The 20,128-nt window shown below is 41.6% G+C and overlaps 1 protein-coding gene across 1 annotated transcript in view; it reads right to left on the minus strand.

The window, feature by feature from the left end:
• Positions 1-20,128, minus strand: part of CUBN (cubilin) — a 184,331-nt gene that overhangs the window by 91,184 nt on the left and 73,019 nt on the right. The window contains exon 29 of the mRNA XM_075211910.1: positions 9,687-9,868. Within this exon, the coding sequence (XP_075068011.1) occupies positions 9,687-9,868 (182 nt within the window). The remainder of the gene's footprint in view (positions 1-9,686; positions 9,869-20,128) is intronic.

Consider the following 20,128-nt stretch of genomic DNA (forward strand, 5'->3'; position numbering starts at 1 on the left):
CGCTCAATGCACAGCTAGAGCGGGCGGGGAAGGGGGAGGGAGGATCCGAAAATGACGGGGCCCAAGAAGGGGGGCGCGGAAGACAGGGAGACCCCCAGGGGGAGGAGGGAGCGAAAGTGGACGTGGGGTGGAGGACCTTTGAGGAGGAGGCTAAGTAGCTGGAGAGCAGAGTTAGAAGTGGTGGAAACAGGAGGAGAGATGGCCCTGCTCAGAGGAGCGTACAATCTAAGGGGAGGGGTGGACAGACAGAGAGACGCGGGGGAGAGAGGGAGAGTAGGGGGACAGAGGCAGAAGATAAGGTAGGAAGTTAAGTGGGAGACAGAAAGGCCTTAAGAAAAAGGTGGGTTTTTAGGGCCCGTTTGAAGCTGGACAGATTAGGGGAAGTTCTGATGGAGGGAGGGAGCTTGTTCCAGTGGAGGGGGGCAGCGCGGGCGAAGTCTTGGATACGCGCGTGGGAGGAGGTTATAAGGGGGGAAGAGAGGCGACGGTCAGAGGCAGAACGGAGAGGGCGGGATGGAGCATGAATAGAGAGGAGGGTGGAGATGTAGGGCGCAGTGGAGTTGGCGAGGGCCTTGTAGGTGAGTGTGAGGAGCTTAAAGAGGATTCTGAAAGGGAATGGGAGCCAGTGAAGGGCTAGGTAGAGGGGGGAGACAAAAGAGGAGCGGCGAGAGAGGAAAATAAGCCTAGCTGCAGCGTTAAGGACGGATCGAAGGGGATCGAGATGAGAGTGGGGGAGGCCAGTGAGGAGGAGGTTGCAGTAGTCCAGGCGGGAGATGATCAGAGAGTGGATAAGGCATTTGGTGGCATCTTGGGAGAGGAAGGGCCGGATGCGAGCGATGTTGCGCAGCTGGAAGCGGCAGGATTTAGCAAGAGAGAGGATGTGGGGGCCAAAGGAGAGAGAGGAGTCGAGGATGACACCAAGGCAGCGAAGTTGGGGGACAGGGGAGATAGAGGTGTTGTCGACAGTGATGGAGAGGTCAGAAGGGGATGGGGTATGAGAGGGAGGAAAAACTATGAGCTCAGTTTTGGCAAGGTTAAGTTTGAGGAATCGAGAGGACATCCAGGAGGAGATGGCAGAGAGGCAGGCGGACACCCTAGAGAGGAGGGAGGGAGAGAGATCAGGAGAGGAGAGGTATAGTTGAGTGTCATCAGCATAAAGGTGGTAGCTGAAGCCGAAGGAGCTGATGAGTTCACCCAGGGAGGAGGTGTATAGAGAGAAGAGTAAGGGTCCCAGAACAGAGCCCTGAGGGACCCCGACTGGAAGGGTGGATGGGGGGGAGAGAGACCCAGAGGTGGTGACAGAGAAGGAACGGTGAGTAAGGTAAGAGGTGAACCAGGACAGGACTGGGCCGGAGAGGCCAAAAGACTGGAGGGTGTGAAGGAGGAGGGGGTGGTCAACGGTGTCAAAGGCTGCAGAGAGGTCAAGGAGGATGAGTAGGGAGAAGTGGCCCCTGGCTTTTGCAGAGAGGAGGTCATTGGTGACTTTAGCCAGGGCAGTTTCAGTGGAGTGGAGGGGGCGGAAACCAGACTGGAGAGGATCAAGGAGGGAGTATTCAGAAAGGTAGGAGGTGAGACGGCTGGAGACGAGCCTCTCAAGAATTTTGGAGGCAAAAGGGAGAAGAGATATGGGGCGATAGTTCGAGAGAGAAGTGGGGTCGAGATTAGGTTTCTTAAGAATGGGGGATACGAGAGCATGTTTGAAGGAGGAGGGGAAGATGCCAGTGGAGAGGGAGAGATTAAAGAGGTGAGCGAGGTGGGAGCAGGTGGTGGGGGAAAGGGAGCGAAGAAGGTGGGAGGGGGATGGGATCCAGGGGGCAGGTAGTGGGGGGGGAGGATAAAATGAGAGAGTGACTTCCTCGCCGGTGGTGGGACGGAAGGAGTGGAGGGGATGGTGGTTGGGGGGGGAGGACAGAAGAGTGGGAGGGGTGGAAGAGAGAGTGGAGGAGGAGATTTCAAGTCGGATGGCCTCGATTTTAGAGGAGAAGAAGGAGGCGAAATCAGAGGCAGTCAGGGAGGAGGGGGTGGGGGGAAGGGGAGGGGGCCAGGAGAGTGCTGAAGGTGGCAAAGAGGCGGCGGGGGTTAGAGGACTGGGAAGAGATGAGGGATTTAAAGAAGATTGTTTAGTGAGTGAGAGGGCAGAGCTGAGATGAAAGGATGAATTTAAAGTGGAGGAAGTCAGCCAGGGGAGCGGGATTTTCTCCAGTGACGTTCGCCGGAACGGGAGCATTTTTGGAGGAAGCGGGTAAATTTGGAGTGCCAGGGTTGGGGTTTGGAGCAGCGGGGGTGGACGGAGTGGGCAGGGGCGACCGCGTCCAGAGCGGAGGTGAGGGTGTGATTGTAGAGGGAGACCGCCTGGTTGGGGCAGGCCTGGGAGGAAAGGGGAGAAAGGAGGGTATCGAGAGAGGAGGACAGAGAGGCAGGTCAAGAGCATCGAGTTGCGTATGGACAGAGTAGGTTTGGGCAGGGGGGGGGGAGCAGGAGAAGAGGAGAGAGAGAAGGAGAGGAGATGGTGGTCGGATAGAGGAAAGGGAGAGATGGAGAAGTCGGAGAGATTACATAGGTAGGAGAAGACAAGATCAAGGGAGTGACCAAGGCAGTGGGTAGAGGAGGAGGTCCATTGGTGAGACCAAGGAGGAAGAGAGGGTGAGCAGTTTGCTGGAAGCAGGGTAGGTGGGGTTGTCGATGGGGATATTAAAGTCACCGAGAATGATCGAGGGGAGATCGGAGGAGAGGTAGATTTATAACAAATTCTGTCATTTTTACCTCCTCTACATAGAGGAACTAGTTCAACGGGCATACAACGAAAGTTATATCATGTGTAGCATTAGTGTAAGCCAAAGCTCTTAATGGATGAGCAGTCAAGCGCAATACCCTCTTTCAATATTCTTGATGTCTTCCCCACATATAATTTATTGCATGAACAAATAATATATAAACAAGATACAAATGATCACATGTCAAACAGTGTGTTATATTATATATTATACCAGTAGTCATAAGGGCCATCAGGAGTAATTTTAGGCCTGATACAGTAACTTCTTCCAAAGGGAGCGTAGCCACACCAGGTGTGTTGGCTCCTCTCACTATACAGGCAGGCCAGGGCCCCCAGGCATGCCTGGGCCCGGTACTTTGCACCTGCCCCTCCACCCCTCTCGTTGACCCTGGTAGTTGGATGCGTCATTTCATCCCTGCTACAGAAAACAGCAATTAACAGAAGCCAGTGCTCCAATAAACCTAGGTCAACTTCAGCCAGATATAGGCTCTAAAGGAGGTATATCATTCTTCAGAAATAAAATATCTTTGAAATTAAAACTGCGTTTCTAGCAAAACAACGGTGGTTCTGACAATTCATTCCTAAGTAGAGGATAGAGTCTATTATCCTTTTGAGGTTATGAAAAATGTACTGAAATTGGAATCTAGTTGAAGCAGGGCAGTCCTCTTCCATTGGGCACAATGGGCAGGTGCCCAGGGGCCCTGTGGGCAAGGGGCCCGTCCGAGGCAATACCCGTCACCGTAATGGTACGGTAATACCCGTCACAAGGTCTGGGGTTTGCAATTACCAGGAGGGAGCCCACTCTAGCTGCAGGTTTGCCCAGTTTCTGTGTACGATGGCCGGGGGGCATCGTGTACGGATGGCTGGGGGGCATCGCGTGCTGTGTAAGGCCCTTAATAATGGAAAAAAAAACCTGCAAAAAAAAGTAAATACTTTCCTTACGGTTACGCGGTCACGTCAGCTGGCGATCCAGTCCCTCCCTGATCTCCTCCTCCGTGCAGCGCTCGCAGTGAATGTCGGGCGTGATGTCATCACGCCCGACATCCATTGCGGAGCGCAGCACGGAGGAGCCCCCAGTGCAGGAAGAATTATAAATAGCAGGCAGCAGTAGTGACTCAGAGAAAAGAAAGAGGATCGCATCGGAGAACAAGCCGATTAAAGGAAGTTGAGGGGGATTTTTTTTTATTATTTCAATACTAATGGGGCAATGGCATTATATATTATCTCTTTGGCCCATTAGAAGTTGTTATAAGGCTCATTAGAAGTTGTTATAAGGCCCATTAGAAGTTGTTATATAACTTATTCCTGTGAGTGGTTGTGTAGATAGGGGCCCCAGTGCACTGCTTTGCCCGGGGGCCCATAATGTTCTTAGATGGCCCTGAGTTGAGAGGATTCCTTTATCTTCTGAGTGACCAATGAATTGTCCACTAGTTAGATTTAAGCAACACTGAACAGCATTTTTCATTTAATTTTATGATAGTCCCGAGCAATAGGACTACTACTAATAGGAAAGAACATATCTTTTTTTAAGAAGTTTAGGATGAATCTATTCACCACCAACAATGTATTTTGATCAGTTTGTATCTGTAAAAATGCTGTAGAACCTCAGCAGAACACAATATTATTTACAATTTGTTATAATATATTAGTATATAATTATCATTATACAGGTTTAGATATGGGCAACTTGTGGTGCCATATGTTCCAGCATGCCCTGCACCTGTATAATAATAATAATAATAATAATAATAATAATAATATAATATTATTATTATTATTCATTTAATAAATAATAAAGATAATAAAGCTTAACTCATGTTTTTATAGTTTAAAGAAATGTCACTAAAATAAAATTTAAAAATATATGTTATTAAGGATTTCTTCACATATTGAGAATCATTTTGTGCTGTCATAAATTAAATCTTACTAGTGAGCGGTGGAGGAAAATATTTTTGTGAATGACTATGACATGATACGGAGACATGGGATGAAATATATCTTCTTATGAGGAAAAAATTCACAGTGTACAGTAACCCAGTTATGTTTTGCTTTTGTTTCTATTTTAACAGTATTAGAGCTACGCTTTAGATATATATTACAATGTTTACACATTACTACTAAGTAAGGTAAAAATCAGAAGATTCTGATTGGTCCTCTGGGCTCTCACACTCTCTGTAGCCATAAATATCCTGTCACTTAGCTAGTAGTCCGGATTTAAACTGTCTACTTGGCTAATAGCTGAAAAGAAATGCAGGATATTTGTAATGACCATAGGGTTATTTTGTGCTGAGTCATGTTCAGGCTCCATAACAGGATGCCCAACCTAATTTCTTATTATCTTGGGATTTCCACTCTAGCCAATAAAAAAAGAAAATGAGTGGAAAATGTTCAATTTATCACTTTTTTATTTTCAGAACCACTATTTTTTCTTATAGTATATGCCTATAATAATAGGTATAACCGATAACAATAGCAAAAATACAATGAACAACAGCATAGCTATTCATTAATAGTTGATTCATTGGACTCAAAACTGATCAAAACGAATGTTTTACAATAAGGGTGCCAAAATATACACTACAAAAATAATGATAACTCTCCATATATGGGTATGTAGTTGGAACATTTGGATAACATTTGGGAGTGCTCAATTTATAATGTGCTATAAATAATGAAAGCAAATATGAATCTGTGATTGTGAAAATGCCTTTCTCTTATTGTCTTGAATCTCTTCAGTAGACTCTGGACCTGGGAGGGCATAAACCTTCTCCTTAGGTGATTTCGAACTGGAATGAATTTGATGGCAAAGTCAAACCTTCTATATGGAGTAATTTAAGCAGATTTTTTGCCAACACAGCATCATAATCTCTGTAGGGTTCAGGAACATGTTTTAAAATGAGTAGGTGAATATAATCAATACTCTATAATGAGTTAATGTAAAGATAACAAGGGATAGCCCAACACAATCGGAGAATGAGAACATATCAGAAAAAAAAAAATTCCCTCCATATGAAGACCATAGATCACAAGACTCACTGTAAGTGACTTGTAGTAAATTACACCCTCTGAGGACACCCACCTAATCCACAAAAGGTCTCAACTTCAGTTACAGCTCAGACATTCACAGTAGGGTAGAAAACCTCAGCAGCAGCAACTTGTGAATTCTACATGGCTCTCCTGGGCTGTCACTCCAGTAGATAGGTCCTTTACCATCACAATCTGAAGCTGGTTGGCTAGAACCTTCCAGGAATTGTCTTCATGTATGGCCGGTCATATTGTTATGCCAAGCGTAGAACTCCTAGAATGAACCTCTAGAACTAGACGAGACCCACACAAACACGGGGAGAACAAACAAACTCACAGAAAAGGCCCTGATCAGGGATCAAACTCATAACCCCAGCACTGTGAGGCAGAAGTGCTAACCACCGAGCCACCGTGCTGCCCACGTTGTAGGAGATAAAGCACAAATTGAGAGCTGTAGGATTAGGTAACTAATAAAAGTACCCACTCAGGTCAGGATGAACAAGTTCCAAAACATCCAAGCCTAGGTCAGTGCAGATGACAAGCAGTAAATGATCTTGGTATAAGCAAAGAACAAAGCAGGTGGCTATCCAAGAATGGTCAATATCCAAGCAGCGGTCAGGGCAAGTGGCTAGTAAAAGAATGGTCAGGGTCCATGTAGAGGGCAAAGAGTGAGTAATAGAGAACAAAGAGACCACTCCAACAAGGTACACAGCACCTATCTTAGCAAACAGATGGCAGCCAATCAGTATGCTCAATGGGAGGTAAGTCACCGCAGCCGGATGATTGTTAATTCTAAAAATACCCACCCAGTTGCTCGGCAGCATCCTAGTAACGGAGTATTAAACATGGAGGAGTGATACTTGCAATGTAATTATTGCACAATAATTGAGAGTGTTGGGCCCGTTTTGTTAATGCTTTTGTTATATCACATCACTATAAAGTCAATTTTCTTTGTTTTCCTTGTACCAAACATGCTAGATGATGGCATCAATTAATTTTAAAGAAAAGAAATTGGGATAAAATAGACCATGCTTGGATCTTCATGAGCCATGTCCTGCATCCTCCCAGTCACTTCTCCAGTTAGCTGGGTCCATGTCCCACATGCATTAAGCCCAAATAACTACTGAAAAATAGGACTGTGCTGCAAAAAAAAAGGATCAATTGGTCGATATATATTTAGGCCCACTTAGGTGTTTTTCAATCCACCAGAAAGTTCTCTAGTTATTTTCTTGGCTGACCTTGAGTTATCCGGACAGTATTTAGGGTTTGCCAGAAGGGGATTTAATGCTACAACATGTAGCCATTGTTAGTTATATGATTTAAGTAAATATTTTTTAACACACATATTTTCAATTTACCAAGCATGGAAGGATATCATAAAAGGATTAATCTAAATCCAGGGTACAACAGGAAAACAACATAAAAACGGAGGATGGGTAGTGTATGGTAAACAGTGTTTGTGATTTCCGCTAGAATGCACTCTGTTGTCAGTGAAGCCGATGGGTTAAGCTGTTTTTAGCATTTCCTTCTGCCTTGTTAGCTCCATTTATTGGTGGATTCGGTCAGCATTCCAAAGTTCTGAGCAATGGAATTTGTTTAGAATTATGTAAGCTCAGTACAGTCACTGCAATCTACTGTTGTCAGATGATTGTTACAGACTGAGGGATTGATCCCATTCGCTGTCAGATGGACCTTCGCCACGCTGTGAAATCAGTGTTTATATTATCAGACTTATCACTATCAGAACAAAGAATCATGGCCTGGGCATAGAGCTCAAACTATAGAAAAGTAATTGTAGTCTTACAATGTTAGTGTAGCTAGCCTATATATTTACACTGCCAGTGTAGCTTGGTGCCTGTGCAGAGATCGTTACATACATTGTCTTGCTCATAAAACAGTGGGATATGTTTTTCTTTTATTTAACTCATTGGTGATAAAACAAAGGGATTTGTGGGGTGTTTCATAGGAGAGGAGACAAACCCACACTTGTCTTCTGTCAAATAAAAATACCAGATTACTTCTTCAGATAAGTAAGTATAGTGTGTGGAGTTGTACGCAAAAGCTGGACAGCTCTGGTCAAATTTCATCTTCTACTATATCTCTAAGTGAAAAGACGACCTATGCAGAGTACAAACTCAAACACAACCAATTTCTAAACATTTTAATGCATAATTATTATTTATTTGCTATCAGACGCCATCCCTTTGTCTTCTCTGCTCCGCAGGGACGGATGCCTTGCTTCGGCTGAGTAAACATGTCTGTTGCTCTGCAACGGGACACAACTTTCTTCAGCTGCCATGTCTACACATGCGTGTACCATTGCTAGACAACGGGAAGCGATTGCTCTCTCTGTCGGTTCTCTAATTAACTACCATTATATAAGGAAACTCTGACACTCTTAGGGTGTATTGGGTCCATTCTGTCCAGTTGTTCCTGTACCTTTTCCTGTTGATTCCTGATTATGACCTCTGCTATTGTTCCTGACTGTCTTGGATCCTGATTTGGCTCGCCTGATTTCTTGGTTTGACCTTGGCTACTCCAGACCACTCCTGTTGCTCTCTTATTGATTTCATTGATTTCCTGGCTTCGACTTTGCTGTTCCTGACCTCCCTCTTGGATTCTGATTTGACTCTAGTATTTTCATATAGATTGACCTCGGCTATTCTGACCATTCTAGTCATCTTGCTGCTTCACCAGTGACTGACATTGAGGGCTCGTGACCTGCACGTCCCATAGAGTGAAGCCCATACCTCCTTGCAGGGTTAGACTCCACGCCTCTTTGCTCAGTTGCGCCAACTACTGGTGGGCGGAGGCCATTAATTTCATTGAGAACGTGAAATTTGACGGATTAAACTGATTATATAAGTATAAAATATGACAGGTCGGTCCCATAGTGGGCTGCTGTGGGCTGGGTCACTGGGCCACCTACATTTATTTTCCTTTAATAGTTTCTTAATAGGCTGCTGAGCCGAGTCTCTCCCCCCAAGGCTCAAGTTTTCCAGCCCTCCACTGGGGGTGGATCCATTATGAGGTTTTGGGGCAGCCTGGGCCACAGAAAATATTGTCCAGGTTGAAGGAATAATGGATTCTACTAAACCTCAACAAATCCTAGAAGCTAATATCACCCAGTCTCATTGAAAATGTAAAGAGAGTTGGTATTTCAGCAAGTGGGGTAGATCTGGGACATTCAGTGCATGCCAGAAGACCTAATAAAATAACTGCTAGACGCTAGAAGAGTTCTGCAAGGAAAAGTGGAAAAAATCCCTAAAGCTAGAAGAATATGAAGACTCTTAGCCATATACATATTTTGGAAGGTGTTATACTCACCGACAAAGTGCTCAAACATTTGCACGTGACAGCTTCACTGTTTTATTTTTGTAAAAAATGTCATGTTTAAGCTTGTACCCTTTATTACTTCAGTGAAACATGTAGTTTGACCTGGGGTGCTCAAACTTTTGCATACAACTGTATATAGTATACCCCAATAGTGGGCAACAGATGGCCCAAGAACCGTAGGTTTCCTCCAAGTGCTTTGGTTTTCTCCCACAATCCAAAAACATACTAGTAGGTTAATTGGCTGCTATCAAATTGACCCTAGTCTCTCTCTCTGTCTGTCTATCTGTCTATGTGTGTATGTTAGGGAATTTAGACTGTAAGCTCCAATGGGGCAGGGACTGATGTGAATGAGTTCTCTGTACAGCGCTGCAGAATTAGTGGCGCCATATAAATAAATGATGATGATGACTGCATGTGATCCCTAAATGATTCACATACAGCCCATCTGACCAAAGTATTTTCTTTCCTTCTACCTAGTGATCCTGGTGTTACAGATTAAGTACAAAGTGTTGACTCTGTCTATGCATCCGTCCTCTTGTATATAACATCTTACCTCCAGTACATCATAGTCACATGTTGTGTGGTATTCTATATTGAAGTCCACAATACTGATCTGGATGCTGCTTCCCGGTGCAGTGGTTATGTACCAGATACATTCTTTGTTATTTGGATACTTCATAGGATAACCAGGACTGTTAAAGGAGCCATTGGGTCCAGACAAATCTCCACCGCATCCTGTTAAAACATTATAGTAGCATAGTTAAGTGTTTATATCAGTTCTTAAACATTACTTACACGCCCGTCTGGGCCAAGAAGACATAATGGAAACACTGGATAGATGATGCCTACTTCGCTAGCCTACCAGTATATAACATGGAATACGTGAAACGTACTAAAGGCTGGTTTTATAAAGCATCTTTGCTTCATTTATTAAGTTCTGCCTAGAGCTTAATGGGCAGTCATATAATAGAACTTCGAAAGCCTTCGCCTTTATATTTTTTCAACAAATCTGGTAAATGTTTTGAAAATGTATCAAAAGAATTACTAAAATATGCTTCCACCCTAATTTTAAAAGAGCCAATGGGAAATATCTCTTATGATCCCCAAAAAAATAATGACTACTTAAAAATTACTATAAAGAACTATACTTTTCAAGATGTAACAAATAAATTCTTGCAAAAATGAAAACGACCTAAACTAACAGATTTGAATCTTAAGTTACCTATTTCATGTGAAGAATTTGCTAAAACAATTACCTCTTTAATGGTTAATATGTTTTCTAGTTGAGATGGGAAACTTGACAATTATTTCCACCGTCACCTATTTTATTTAATTTATCTTTTGAGCCTTTGGCAGAAACCCTTAAATTGAAAAATCCTTCGCTAGAAAAAAACAACTTATTATAGTTTATTTATGTCTCAAGTTGATCATAAATCAGCCATTTGTGCTGATGATATGGTACTGATGGTAACAAATCTAAAATGATCTCTAACAGAGATTTTTGATATTATTAACCGTTTTGCTAAATTCTCAAGCTATAAGATTAATTTATCTAAAAAATAAATGTTAATGATCTTAAGAGAACATCCAGTGGAAACAATAGAGTCTCTGGGAAACTCTCGGGGCTAGATTTACTAAACTGCAGGTTTGAAAAACTGGAGATGTTGCCTATAGCAACCAATCAGATTCTAGCTTTCATTTATTTAGTGCAGTCTACAAAATGACAGCGAGAATCTGATTGGTTGCTATGGGCAACATCTCCACCTTTTCAAACCCACAGTTTAGTAAATATACCCCTCGGAGTATGAAATTTATAAACTATCTAGGAATATATATCCCTTCTGACTCAACTTTATAACCATAATATTTCACCTATTCTGAATGGAACAATTGAGGGGAAAAAATGAAGATCCGGAATAAAGAGATGACAGCTGGAGCTGGGATTCAGCACTAGACCAACATTACAGTCTAGAGCAGGAACGCTCAATGCTTGCAGTAATAATGATATTACACAGATCTCATAAATAAAGCAAATTACCTATAAAGATGACTGCACTATTTTCAAGTTCAGATATTACCTTAATAGGACTGTAAACAAACATTTATGTGTTTATTACTGCCTAGCACTCAGGAATATATATGCCAGACAAGGTTGTATGATATCCCTCTATAAAGACAAGGTTTGCTGCTACTTCTTTGACCTCTGTTATGTCTCTGGTCCTGCTCCTAATAACATCTCATACATATTTAGTCACTAAGGGCCTGATTCATTAAGGATCTTAAATGAAGAGGATTCTTATTTCAGTCTCCTGGACAAAACCATGTTACAGTGCAAGGGGTGCAAATTAGTGTTCTGTTTTGCACATAAGTTAAATACTGACTGTTTTTTCATGTAGCACACGAATACTTGATAGCTTATTTGTACACTGAAATTTAAAGTTGATATTTGTGTTCTACATGAAAAAACAGTCAGTATTTAACTTATGTGCAAAACAGAACACTCATTTGCACCCCTTGCACTGTAACATGGTTTTGTCCAAGAGACTTAAATAAGAAGTTTCTTAAGTTAAGATCCTTAATGAATCAGGCCCTAAGCCACATACTGAAGCTTTTGTGTTATCAGAGGATGGTCACACGTCAGTAGGACTGACAGGAGGGCTCTGTGAGGAGACCTTGGGGCTGATGTAGAGTTGCCCGCAAGATGGAAGTAAATTACTCTTCAAAAGTGAGCACGTAAACTAGCGTTACATCCGCATCAGCAGCAGATGTGCCTGATTATGACACACATCATCATCATCAAAAGCAAGCATTTACACCTGCCTCAAATAAGGAGCAAAATATACCTCCTAGGTGTATATACATGTTTCGGCAGGTCTGCATGAGTGTAAGCATGATTTTACTGTACTCGTCTAACGTTAGAACGCCCCTTCTCTCCCCCTGTGTTAATACATTAGTCACAAACCAAGTGAAAATTAAAAATATGGAGTTAGACTCCTAAATTCCCTTTACTACTATTACTATACTTTCCATATACACATATTTTGGGTTGTTTAGTTGCTACTGGTTACAAAGGCTTCATCTCAGATCCATTAAAAACAAATCTCTATTGTGAGTCATTCTGAATTCCTGCAGTGCCCACTTTCACTCAGAGAGGGGTGTACAGGGCATTTACAGCTGAATTACTTTGCTTATGACTAAGCTGCTCTCACTGGAACAGGATTGTGGAAAATTGAGCCATATTAGCTGCAGTTATTTCCTTCATAAAACTCCTATACTCCCACTCTAAATGTCAGCGTTTTCCCACATTACCATTTTATAGCTCTGGTTCCACAATTACTGCACATGAGTTACGGTATATATTCCTGTTCTATGTGCTGTTGTTATATCCTCATTTACATTGTAGTGTTTTATTGCAATATCATACTGTATATAACATAAAGAGACATAACAGTGCAGTAGACAATAGATACTTTTAAAGCAGAGATTGTAACCTCAGAAAGTGTATTTTGTGCAGTTGCATCTAGGTATAGATTACATTAGTCCTCTGTGCAGGCTATGAACACATTTATGGTCAGTCACACCTTTGACTACTCCCTAACATCTTTTTACACCAAAAATTACATTGTACCCCACCATCAAAGATGTTATACATATCCCTTGCAATTATGTCATGCCCCCAAGATACTGGGCCTCAGTCATTAAGGAAGTAAAGCAAAAAAAAGGAGTAACTTTGCACCTTGGCAAAAACCATGTTGCATTGGAGAGGGAGGTAAATTTATAACGTGGGGGCACGTGCAAGTGCCGTACAGTAAGGGCACATAGGCGTCCAATATTGAGTTACACCTATCTTTAGATACACCTTTTAGAAGGCGTATCTTTAGATCCACAAGCTGCTTGCTAGTTTAGCAGTTGATGATGAATGTGTTGTATATTTACAAGTGAATAGGAAAATCTTTGCTTTTATATAAAAGGTGCATGTTTACGTGCCACTAAATGAGGCTCAAAGTCTGTATAAAATTGAAAATACAAAAATGGGGAGAGAACACAGGCAAATGCACAATGGGGGTCAAAGGATTTGAAAGGAAGTGCCTGAGTCATTAAAGAGAACAAAGCATAATAAAGGAGTAAATTTGTACCTTGGCAAAACCATGTTGCATTGGAGGAAGAGGTAAATTTAAAATGTGGGGACAGGTTTATATGGAATGTCCTAGATAAACATTATATTTCAGTGTAAAATAAAGCTAAGAAAAATGTGTGTGCTACATGAAAAAACAGCCAGTATTTTCCTTGTGTGCAAAATAATAAACTAATTTGCACACCTTGCATTGTATCATGGTTTGTCCAGGAGAAGATTAACTCCTTTTTTTGCCTTACTGTCCTTAAAGAATCAGGCCTACTGTGTTTTGAGAGGATTATCACAACTCAGTAAGATTGACAGGTGAGCCTTTAAATATTACGTTAGACAAAGTAAAAAAAAACTATATATATATATATATATATATATATATATATATATATATATATATATATATATATATATATATATAAACTTTAAGGAATTTTGGATCCTGGAAGTTGAGTTGTGAGCAGGGAGCCCCCATGTACTTAAAGCAAAGCCATTGTATACATATATCTATCTTTAATTCTGTCTATAAATCTTTATATTTCAAAGTAGACTGTATATGTTATTTCTTATGAGAAACAGTTCTGATAAAGACATTTTAAAATTGTACTTTGGCATACTTGCTTTGTAATATGTCAGGGTTTCTGTCTATATGTTACAGTCTGCTTTTGTATATTTGTTAGAACCTCCTCTAAGAGTATTATAGGGGATGTAATCTATGGAAACAGTAACTGAAATGGAGAAAATAAGCAGAGAGGTGGCAGGAAACAGTAAAAGGGGTTATATTATTATTATTATCTTTGTCACTCTCTGGTATTGTTATTTCCTAAAATATTTTCCATAGTAAAAGATTATGTTATCTTTGTTAGTCTCTGACATCACTATTCACCAAACAAAAGGATACATTTAACAGCTGTTTATACAAATTTCACAAGTCATTTACTATTATTATTATTATTATTATTATTATTATTATTATTATTAATGTATTGCAGTGTAAAACAAATTATATGTAAAGATATTTGTAAGTTTTGAAAGATGAGGTGAATTAAGCTACTTATTTACTATTTTTTTCCAAGTGCCAATCAAGGAAATGATTGGAGTTTATCTAATGGATGCCATTGATAACCCCTCCACCAATACTTTATGTACTAGAGCAGTGCTATATACTCTTTTGTTCATAAAATAAAATGTATGGATACTGTAAATATATACTGATGGGCAAGATCAACCCAGAGGGACTTTAGACCATTTCATTTCTCCCCTATTGTGTACAATGTCTTGAGTATGTGTTACTAAGACCAAAGGGCACCTATGCTCTACATACAATAGAGTCATTTGTAGGCTGAAACAATATTTAAGACATCCTATCGTGTCTCATGGTCAAGTGTCACTAGCTGCTGCTAGGTACCTTCATCTTCATGAATATTGGTGGAACCCATAGAACGGCTTCTCCCCCATGGATGAAGCACACTGGATGCACTGGTTTCCCCCCGATGCAGCTCGGTGGTTGCCTGGTGCACATCAAGGTGGGAGCTGCTCTCTGGTGACGTCTACTTAAACTAGAAGTGCGTCTGCCCCGCACATAGCCAGGGACAACCTTACTGCACCCAATTTCTATCCTCACTGTTCTGCTCGTCTGCAAACGACAACAATTTGATCCACAAACCCATATGCTTTGGTGAATAACTAGGCGCTCTTACATAAATCAAGGCACACAGTGAGTGTGATGAGCTAATTTTGAACTGTCCATTTGTGGTTTTATAATTCATAAATAATCCTCACTGTGTTTAGGCGATTGGTCCACATAAATGTAAAAGTCACTTATTTGGAGATTTGGGGGGTGGTAAAAGTGCATAATAGACACAAAGGTCCTGACGCACACCAGTATGCTCAGAAGAAATTGTTTAAATTTGCTCTGTATCCACAAAGAGGACGGACACACATGCGGTAATGCAGACTGGCTCATATCTGCCACTTCCTTAGTACAGGAGAGGTGAAGCAGGGGAGGGAGGAGACATGCAAATGCCGCTGAGTATAGTAGGGGCGTGTTCATGCAAATGCAGTTTAGGCAGACCTGCAGAAACACGCATATAGGCCTGGTAGGAGGCATATATTTTGCCCCTGGTAGAGGACAGGGGCAAATACATACTGATGCTAATGCAGAATCCATCACATCTTGAGATGTGAGCGCATCTGCATAGGGGCGGAAATACAATCAATCATTTTCATGCAAATTTTGGTGGGAAGTCTGATGGCTGTACTGAGATCTCCATCTACAGCTGCCCCCACTGCACCGCTGTCTTGCATCTTGCATGTGCTAATTACACTCTACTGACACCATTATATAACAAATAGTAGTAGGTAGGTCAGTGGTATATCTGCACATTTAGCGCCTCATTTAGAGTTAAGAGCAGATTCAGCAAGAGGGTGCACATTTACATCCAGAATAACCCATACTTGCCAACTCTCCCGAAATATCCGGGAGACTCCCAAAAATTTGGGTCGGTCTTACGGACTCCCGGGAGACCAGGCAAGTCTCCCGCATCCCGCAATTGCCTGGCGAAAATGACGCTAGTCGCGGTGGATCGTGTCCGTTTCCCCCCGCTCCCCGCGACAAACCAGCATGTTCGTTGAGGGGGGCGGGGCCAAAATGACGCGATTGGCCGCGCCCCGCTCCCTCTCGCCCTCTAGTCACGTCCCTCTCCCGGAATGCACTTGCCGAAAGTAGGCAAGTATGGAATAACCATGTTGCAATACAAGGGGTGCAAATGTGATTATTATTTCTTGCATGCAGGGAAAATACTGGCTAGCATGTAGCATACAAATACTGGGCAACTTTATATTAACACTGTGATATAGGCTTGAGCTAAGACACACCCCTCTCAACCCTAAATCCATCTGCATATCTTAATGTGCCCACCCTGGTGACCCAACATGGTTTTGCCAATGTACAAAATTGCATTTTCTGGCTGGATTTAGACCTAACTGAGACAGTTATCCCCTAAATAGAAAGTTCACAAAAATCTTCAAGAAAATAAATCTGTCTAAATACTTCATTAAAAAAAAGTCACGTCCCCCCGCCCCCCCCCCCCCTTTTGTGCAATATTACTTTTGAAACTATTCTTCAGTGGAAGGACTTGTGAAATCACAGGAGACAATACACACCCGCCTATTAAAAACTCTTTGTGGAACCAACTAGTTTCTGTTTCTCCTGAAGTACTGTTTTATAATACCCGAAATTCATAGACAAAAAATGCCTCTGTAAGAAAATGTATTTCTGGAAACTTGAAATGTCAGTATATAAAGATCTGTGAAGAATTACGGAGATCCCCGGGGATATGACACAAAAACGTCTAGCCCAAAACTTGTTGCTTAGATACCAGTCAATAAATAAATTATTTCCAGAAGTCCCTGGTTCTGCAGTTTTACTCGGTAAAGCCGGCAATCACCGCAGATTGTACACATCTGTGAGTCACCAGGAGCTCTTATTTCATGTGGTTCTGTAGCACAAAGTACAGTTTTTAGTGGCACATTATAATGAGTACTCTCTAACTCACTGGTAGGCATCATTTGGTAGCTTGTAGTAAAGATTTGATTGCTGGGTGCTGGACCACAGATATATCAGACTACGCAGGCAAGTCTTTCATAAAGGAAATGAATGACATGTGTTTTTCTTTAACTCTTGCTGGTTACTACAGTAACCGCTGCTATTATCCCCTCACAGCGGAGAAGAGAGGGGTGTAGGGTTGCTATGGGAGAAACTGATGGACCCAATGGGCTTTTTACTTAAAATATATTTACTCCCTTAGTAGTGTTAAAAAACTTTAACTTTATTTCCACACGTGGGGGAATAATTGTAATAGTGAAATATTAATAATGATAATAAATAAATAAAAGTAATTATAATAATGATCTTGGGCAATACCGGTGTCATTATAAACCAGGCACACCGTTAAATATCACTGGACTGTTACAGTGGGAAGTAGTATATGACTAAATAAGATTAAGGGGCCTATTTTTCATTGTCAGCGTTTTATTTTGATAGCCGCGATACTCTTTGCCGTGCCAGTTTCTGTGTAAACGTGTGAACCAGCTCACCCATGTGCTGTGGAACAGACAAAAAGGCTATTCGACTTTTGATGAATAAGCCCCTAGGATTGGTAAAAACCTGGGGTTAGATTTACTAAAGCTTCTTAAAAGTAAAAGTGGAAGTGTTGCCCATAGCAACCATTTAGATTCTAGCTATCATTTATCTAATACATTCTATAAAGTGATAGCTACAATATGAATGGTTGCTATGGGCAACATCTACACTTTTTCTTTTAGAAGCTTTAGTAAATCTACCCCTTGGTCTTGAAGGCATCTGCTAAGGTAGTTAAGTCCACTTGTAAAGCGCTATGCAATTTGCTGGCGCTATATAATTAAATGTTGATGATCATGATGATGCAGTTCAGTAATAGCATAACTAGCAAAACTCCCAATTTTTCTGGGACAGTCCTGATATCCAATGGGCTGACAGAGAAGGGGAGTTTTATATGTAGGCTTACTTTGTCTACATTTTTCCATGTGAGGAATGTTGTGCGATAGGCAATATGGCACTGTTTCTTATATCTATAGACTCCTTCAGATGTAACACCAGTATATAACATACATGTCGAATTCTGGGTAGGTCTCCCGGACTCCCGGTAGAGCAGGCAATTCTCCCGCATCCTGGCCACTTTTCTAGTGAAGTGGGCAGGTTGTGAGCCTGAATGACAAAATAGCCATTTTGTTGTGGGGTGGGGCAAATGAAGCGGTTGGCCTGCCACGCCCCCTTCTACTCTCCAGCCACGCCCCCTTCGCCAGGATTTCCAGGAGGTAAAAATGGATAAGTAAGCAAGTATGGTATATAAACAGAGAGCAAAATCAGACTTGGGGCTAGATTTACTAACCTGCGGGTTTGAAAAACTGGAGATGTTGCCTCTAGCAACCAATCAGATTCTAGTTATCATTTGTTTAGTACATTCTGCAAAATGACAGCTAGAATCTGATTGGTTGCTATAGGCAACATCTACACTTTTTCAAACCCGCGTTTAGTAAATCTAGCCCTTGATGTTTGGAGACACCAATGTGTTGTTATACCAGGAATCCAGTTTGTCTTTAATACTCTATCTTTCTCAGACCAACGCAGTAAGTTATTATTGTAAGCATTATTTTTATTACTTTTGGTACAAAAAAAAGTTGACTTTTCTGTTGAAAGAGACGCAGTCAGGCAAGGAGACTATACAAGACGGTCTGTTTAAAGACATTACTTAGTCAGGACCAACAAGCCAGACGTTCTTCTACTTGTTCATCACAGCCTGATAACTCACTTACAATTCCCTGAACAACTGAACCATGTGGCCATGTGACCTTTAACTTCCACTAATACTCACATCCCTGGTGTGTGTGTGAACTGAGATCAGCTGGCATGAAATCCCTGTGTTTAGACAGATCCGGAAGCTCTCCACTGAGGGAATTCTTTTATGAAGGAGCCACACAGAATACACTATGACAGGAAGAGTCACTTTGATGGAGAAGCAGCTTCTCTTTGTTAGGGCTCGTACACACGGGGGCGTTGAACAACAGAGGGAATTGCTTTCAAATAAAGTACTACATCTGCATATTCTCCACTAAACAATCCGCAGATACAAATTGTAAGAAAGCATCAACTAGCAAATAAAAAGACAATTAAAGGATCCCTAAAGGAATTCCCTAATGCAGAAAATTCCCTCCGGCGACATCCATGTGACACCATGACTATTTTTGCACATCAATGCACAATAGATTAGTTTGTGAAGATGGTGGTGACTGTGGTACATTAAAAAATGTTTAATGGGATAAAATATTCATATAAGCCTCAATGGGGGAATATTGGGGGGGGGGGGGCTGCGTTCCTGGTTGGGCAGACTGGGTTATGTTTCAAAAAATTAATTAAGAACAAAAAAGGAAAAAAAAATCCTCTCGAACGTTACTTTGATCCCAGTTTATTACACATGGCGGCTTTCAAACTGACTCATAAATAACTGAATGAAATACAGGAAATGTGTAATGAAATACATCAGTTTTGCAGCAATATAATAGTCCAAGACACAGTTCCTAAACTTGTATATGGAATGAGAAGATCAGTAAATGCCATGAATAGGCTTCATAGTGGTAAGTGCCATAGTAGACTTACTGCCAGAGATAGGCAACTTGTGGTTATCCAGCTGATGTGGAACTACAAGTTCCAGCAGACTCTGTCAGACTGGAAGGGCCTCCTGGGACCTCTAGTTCCATAGCTGCTAGATTTAGTCATGACATACAGAGAGACAGGAAGTTAGGTCTTCTGGTTAATCACAACTCACTGCATAGATATTTGGAAAATTACATCAGCTCCTAATTTACTACACAAAAAACAATGATCAAAGTGGGGGTGTATAGACTAGTATGCCATATGGTCACATCTCCTATAAAACTATCAACTTCCACTCACATACTTTCTCCATACCAGCACTTCTAAATTTCCACCTTGACAACTGAATAAAACATTATTCACTACTCTCTCTCCAAAACCAATGCTAGGGCCTGATTCATTAAGGATCTTAAATGAAGAGGTATCTTATTTCAGTCTCCTGGACAAAACCATGTTACAATGCAAGGGGTGCAAACTAGTTTTCTGTTTTGCGCATAATACCACTTTCATACTGCCGCCCCGGCAATATCCCGGGTTGTTAACCCGGGATATTGCCGGGGCACAGGGCAGTATAGATAAGAAGATTCCCGGGTCGGGTGGGTTCATACTGCACCTGCCCGACCCGGGTTTTAGAAAAAAAAAAGTGTAAAAAAAGATTTTAATTAAAAAAAAAATA

This window comes from Mixophyes fleayi, chromosome 5, assembly GCF_038048845.1.
Source record: "Mixophyes fleayi isolate aMixFle1 chromosome 5, aMixFle1.hap1, whole genome shotgun sequence".
Lineage (NCBI taxonomy): Eukaryota > Metazoa > Chordata > Amphibia > Anura > Limnodynastidae > Mixophyes > Mixophyes fleayi.